The sequence below is a fragment of the Microtus ochrogaster genome, chromosome 7 (assembly GCF_000317375.1).
Source record: "Microtus ochrogaster isolate Prairie Vole_2 chromosome 7, MicOch1.0, whole genome shotgun sequence".
NCBI classification, from domain to species: domain Eukaryota; kingdom Metazoa; phylum Chordata; class Mammalia; order Rodentia; family Cricetidae; genus Microtus; species Microtus ochrogaster.
The window spans coordinates 45,306,824-45,312,741 of NC_022014.1; the positions used below are offsets into that span (position 1 = coordinate 45,306,824).

A 5,918-nucleotide genomic window follows, 5' to 3' on the forward strand; every position below is an offset into this window, starting at 1 on the left:
CCCCACCCCAGGCCTGCTGGCTTCCCCAGCAGCAAAAGTTCTTTCTCGGCTGCCTAGCAACTCCCTACCCTGAAGCTCTTCCCTCAGTTTCCCTCACCATCATCATCCCGACTGCCTGGCTCAAACTCCCAATCCGTCCCGGCCGAGTCTGACCACCCTCGATTTCCTATAGCGTGTGCGGTGTATGCTATAATTCACATAGTACACCGTGCGCTTCCTCACTTCTGCTTCCTTCCGATAAATGAACTCTGCTAGGCCAAAGCTTTTATCTCTGCGAACACGCATCAAAGCCTGAAGAGGTCCCAGCACAATCTATGTCCTCAATAAATATTTATGAAATAACCGAAGTTTTAAAAACAGCTTGGCCTGGAGGTGTGGTGGTGTAGTCAGGCATTTGGGGGGCCTTGGGTTCCATGTTTAACGCCCCAATATAGTTCCTACTTTGCCTTTTTATCTTTAAATTTAACAGACATACCCATACATAGTAGAATAAAATACTTCAAAATGTTAGTGGTCATTTCTGGTAGTATTTTTTTTTCCTTCTTTGTGTTTTCCTGTGGGTTTATTCCTGAAATCCTATGTTAAAATGGGCTGTTTTAGAGGAAGCATACTGGTGCACACCTATAACCCAGCACTCAGAATACTGAGGCAGTGGCATCGCAAGTTCCATACCAACTTCCATATGTGAGGTACATATAGAGACAAAAGAAAGGGGGTGTGTTTTAAATATTTCACTGAGGAAAAGTGCGTGCTTTTCCTGAATTCGCTCCAGAGCCCATACGATGGAAAGCCAGAACGGACTATCTCAAGTTGTCTTCTAACCTACAGGACACGGAGACACACACACCCCACTCAATAAATAAAGAAAATACAAATGTCAAAGCTCCACATTTAAAACAGTATTATTTTATCATAAGAAAACTGCTTTCTAAACCTTTCGTGACCCTCTAGGGCCGTGCATTCAATTTCAGACACAGCGAATTGCTCTTGCTGTGAATTTCATGAATCCGTTTCCTGTAGGAGATGCTTCAGAAATTGGAGAGGTATTGAAGCAATATATATATTGCAAGGACATGCGTATGTAAAATATTGCTTTTATTTTGTGGTAAATACTGCTGAAAAGAATAAATATCCTTGCCTCGCCCATTCAGGGCAACATCCCCAGGGAACACACCCACCTAGCAACCAGGAGCAGAGCGGAAGAGCAGCGCTGTGCCTTTAATTCCGCGACTGGGGTGGGGTAGCCCGGAGAGGTTCCGCGCCCCCACTCCCTCTGTACCTCCAGTGGCAGCTGTCACCTGTAAGCCGAGCACCGCTCAGGGGCATGGAGCCCAGCACCCATTGGATAGGACCTCTCGGCAACAACCTATCCCCCAGGCTGGGGGCCCGGCCCGGTGCAGGCGGAGGGCAGGAGCCCCAAGCGCCCTTCGCCCGGAGACGTCCCAGTGCGGCGGGGAGGGCGTGACTGCAGTCCAGCTTCGGGGATCAGAGCTCCAGGTGAGCCTGGCGAGGCGGCTGGGGCGACCGAGCATGGCGCTGGCAGCCGCCGCCGCTGCCGCCGCTGCCGCCGCAGGGGTGAGCCAGGCGGCGGTGCTGGGCTTCCTTTTGGAGCACGGCGGGCAGGTGCGCAACTCCGAGCTACTGAGTCGCTTCAAGCCGCTGCTGGACGCTGGGGACCCGCGCGGCCGCGCAGCCCGCAGGGACCGCTTCAAGAAGTTCGTCAACAACGTGGCGGTGGTGAAGGAGCTGGATGGGGTCAAGTTCGTGGTGCTGAGAAAGAAGCCGCGACCGCTGGAGAGACCAGAGCCCCCGCACGTCTCCAGCCCTGGGGTGCCAGCCACGCAGGCCGAGAGCACTGCCGTCCCAGCGGAGGACACCTGCGTCCCCGGAGCTTCCCCTTCCCCACAGCCGTCCGAGGAGCCGCAGGAGGACTTGTCCGCACCATCGGATCTACAGCCTGCCTCAGGGCCCCCACCCTCAGGGGTCACCCAGCTTGGGGTTCCATCAAGCTCAGCGCCACAGGCTGGGGTACCCGAGGATCAGGAGCTGCCCTGGCCCTCAGAGGGAGCCTCAGAGGTAGCCGCATCGGCCAGTGTGCCGTCGGGGGCACCCTCGCCTAGCACAGAGTCGCCAGACCCGAAGCCTGCACCTCCCCCGGCTCAAATGCCACCGCAGAAGCCCTGCATGCTGCCGGTGCGCTGCGTGGTCTCCGGCCCCGCGGCGCTGCGGATCCGCGCGGAGGAGCAAGGCCTGCGCAGGCAGCGTTCGGAGGAACCGAGCCCGCGGGCCTCCCCGATGCTGCTGCGGCGGCTCTCGGTAGAGGAGTCGGGTCTGGGCTTCCACCTGGGACCCGGCCGCTCCCCCCATCTCAGGCGCCTGTCGCGCGCGGGCCCGCGCCTGCTGAGCCCGGATACAGAGGAGGTGCCTGCCGCGCCGCCGCCACCGCCCGCGGTGCCCCTGGAGCCCACGGAGCACGAGTGGCTGGTGCGCACGGCCAGCGGCCATTGGAGCCACCAACTGCACGGGCTGCTCTTGCGGGACCGCGGCCTGGCTGCTAAGCGTGACTTCATGTCAGGCTTCACCGCCCTACACTGGGCAGCCAAGAGTGGCGATCGGGAGATGGCTCTACAGCTGGTGGAGGTGGCCCGGCGTGGGGGAGTGCCCGTGGACGTGAACGCGCGTTCGCACGGTGGCTACACGCCGCTGCACCTGGCGGCCCTGCACGGCCACGAGGATGCAGCCGTGCTGTTAGTGGTGCGCCTGGGCGCCCAAGTGCACGTCCGCGACCACAGCGGCCGTCGTGCCTACCAGTACTTGCGGCCTGGCTCCTCCTACGCGCTGCGTCGTTTACTTGGTGACCCTGGCCTGCAAGCTACGACTGAGCCTGATGGGGCCAGTGGTGGCAGTGGGAGCCTTGTGTCGAGGCACCCCGTACAGGTGGCTGCCACCATCCTCAGCTCCACCACTAGCGCGTTTCTGGGCGTCCTGGCTGACGACTTGATGCTCCAGGACCTGGCTCGTGGCTTGAAGAAGTCAAGCTCCTTCAGCAAGTTCTTGGGTGCCTCCCCCATGGCTCCCCGCAAAAAGACCAAGATCCGTGGTGGCCTGCCATCCTTCACCGAAATCTCTCGTCGACCCACCCCGGGGCCTTTAGCTGGTTTAATGCCCAGTCTGCCTCCTCCAACCTGAATGGCCATACATGGCATGTGCCATACCATCTAAGCCTGTCCAAGACAGGACCAACGCCTGCAGCCTGTCCCACTTCCCACCTTGTCCATCGCAGCCTATCCTACCCAGATGGGCCTCCACCTTCTGTCTGGACTTTGATGTGCTTATAGAAATGGGATTCTTGTTCCCTGAGAGAGGTCCCTGTGAAGAAACTTCACAGGTCTGAACTTGGGAGGAGACTTGAAGTTTAGGGTCAAAGGTTAAGGGGCAGCAGCTGGTCTGGCCCCTGGAGGTGTTAACCAGAGGCCTCTGCATGGACAGATTCCCAAACCAGAAGTGGAGTCAGGCTCTCTAGATATTCAAAGATGGCGACTTTAAGATCTGTAGTGTCTTTGTAATTGGATGCTTTTATTCTGTTTTTAAATTTAAAAATGAGGTACAGAAACTTTGATAATACCTTTTGAAATTCTGGGTTTTTTTTCCCACTTTTAGACAAAGTACGAGGACATTTTCAGTCTTTTGCTGACTATTTTGGAAATCTATCTTTTAAAAAGAGATGATCGAGTCTAAGGGAAATTAGTCCTAGCCAACAACACTAAATATGTTTATCTACCTCACCGTAGGCAGCACAGATTCTGGAATCTTGAACACGGAATAACCATTGTGACCCTAATGAATGTAACCAATTCCAATTGTACTGTGAATATCAAATATTGAGAAACAAGTGTGTGATTGGGTGTGGTGGCTCATGCCTTTCATCCTACCAGATGGAGGCGGATCTCTGTGAGTTCTAAACCAGCCTGGTCTACAGAGCAAGTTCCAGGACAGCCAGAGCTACACGGAGAGACTCTGTCTCGAAACAAATCAAACAAACAACCTCCAACCCCCCCCAAAACAAGCAAAAACAAACCAAAAGAAGTACATCTTGGGAGTAAGTGTGATTTAACAAAGATAGAAAAGAGACATTTTGGTAAATAACTTTACTCAAATGTAAATTTATTTCACACTAACTGGTGGCTACTTTGATTTGGCATGAAATTTTAATTTTTTTAAAATTGTGATTTAATTGTGAATTTTTAACCTGTGGTTTTCTGTGCAATGGGTGAAAAATTATAATCAAAGGAAAAAATTATTACATGAGAAAAATACTGTTTAATAGTAATTGAAACGATTGTTATTTTATATGAAAGTTCAGAACAAATAAGTGTATGATATCCATTTAAAAACAAAAACACTTGTTCGAGACCAGCCTGGTCTACAGAGAGAGTTCCAGGACAGGCTCCAAAGCCACAGAGAAACCCTGTCTCGAAAAGCCAAAAACAAAAACAAAAACAAAAACAAAAAAAAACAAACAAAAACACTTGTACTAGCCAATGCAGAACTTGGTCCAGTGACCTAGAATGAGCGGTGTAACTTCTGTACCTTTGTTCCTTCCTGTGAATGGAGCAGGCTTGTGGCTATGCCCAAGATTTCCGGTTGGGCGTGGTAGAGTCATAATAGTACCCTTCCCTCCCCCCTTTAAAGAAAAAAAAATGTGAAATCTATTTACTCAATCAACTTTTTGTATCCTATCATGATGTTGCTGTCTTTGGAAACTATGTTTGCACGTAATCAGTCATGCTGAGTGGTTCTTGTGGCACAGGGGTGTGACTTCACCCCCAATATACGTCAGTGAGACCTTTGAAATCATTAAAGATAGTCCAGCAGTCATTCATGGAATGATTTAAAGCCACGAAATAAATAGTTCCTGTTTCTATTTCTGCTTGTGTGTGATACACTTCTCTTAGCTATAATTGTTTTTCCTTTTTAAAAGAAATGTTATTGGGGCTGGAGAAATGGCTCAGTGCTGGAGAAATATTATTGGCTCAGCGATTAGAAGCATATAATGCTCTTGCAATGGACCCCAGTTTGGTTCCCAGCACCCACACAAGGCATCTCACAACCTCCTGCACCTCTGGACTGCATACCTCTACATAGACACCCCCACACACACACAAATAAAAACAAATCTTTAAAATATTATGGTCTTACTGTGTGTGAGAGGGAGGGAATGTGGATCCTCATGTGCCACAGAGGTCAGAAGACAACTAAGGGTGGGTTCTCTCCTTCCCCTGTGAGCTCCAGGAAGTAGGTTGTCAGGCTGCTAGACCATCATACACCACACACACCCCACCCCATCCCACCATCCCACCCCACCCCACCCCACTCTACCCCAGCTACCTGGGGCTAAAGATTGAATCCAGGGTGTCTCCCTTACTAGGCAAACATTACCCACCAGCTACACACTGCTCCTGTTTTATCTATGTAATGTCTCCCCTTTCCCCCAGATTTCCCCTGCCTCCTTCACGCATTCTTCATCCAAAGAGTTCAGATTTCTCTGCAAAGGAAAGTACTCACGAACCACGGATAAATGCAGGCCCTGGGCTGATCCTTTCTTCTTCCTTCGCCTGGAACTCTAGCCTGCATGAATTATTTTAAAATGCAAATTAAATCTTCTGCCTCTGCAGAGAAATTGTGGGAAGGCAATAATCACAGCAATTTGCGGAGCTGAAGCTCCAGGAGACAGGATGACACATTAGAGATTTTCTGCGGTGAAGGGAAAGCCTGGCTGAGACGGGATGACAAAGGTCCCAGGCATAGATATGATGTGTCTTGAGAGACAGGATCCCAGCTAACAGAGCAGTAAAAAACCAGCAATTACTGAGAACTTACCTCCTGGGAGAGCTATTCCAGCTGCTAGAAGAATCTTC

At 51.5% G+C, this 5,918-nt stretch overlaps 1 protein-coding gene across 1 annotated transcript; it reads left to right on the top strand.

The window, feature by feature from the left end:
• Positions 1-961: 961 nt before the first annotated feature.
• Positions 962-4,386, top strand: Sowaha (sosondowah ankyrin repeat domain family member A). The gene has a single exon (XM_005350093.3). It carries the CDS (start codon positions 1,531-1,533, stop codon positions 3,187-3,189), a length of 1,659 nt encoding a protein of 552 aa, XP_005350150.1. The 5' UTR covers positions 962-1,530; the 3' UTR covers positions 3,190-4,386.
• Positions 4,387-5,918: the final 1,532 nt, after the last annotated feature.

What these genes read in the sequence shown, in the direction of transcription:
- Sowaha (XM_005350093.3), top strand. Translation starts at nt 1,531, where the DNA reads ATGGCGCTGGCAGCCGCCGCCGCTGCCGCCGCTGCCGCCGCAGGGGTG.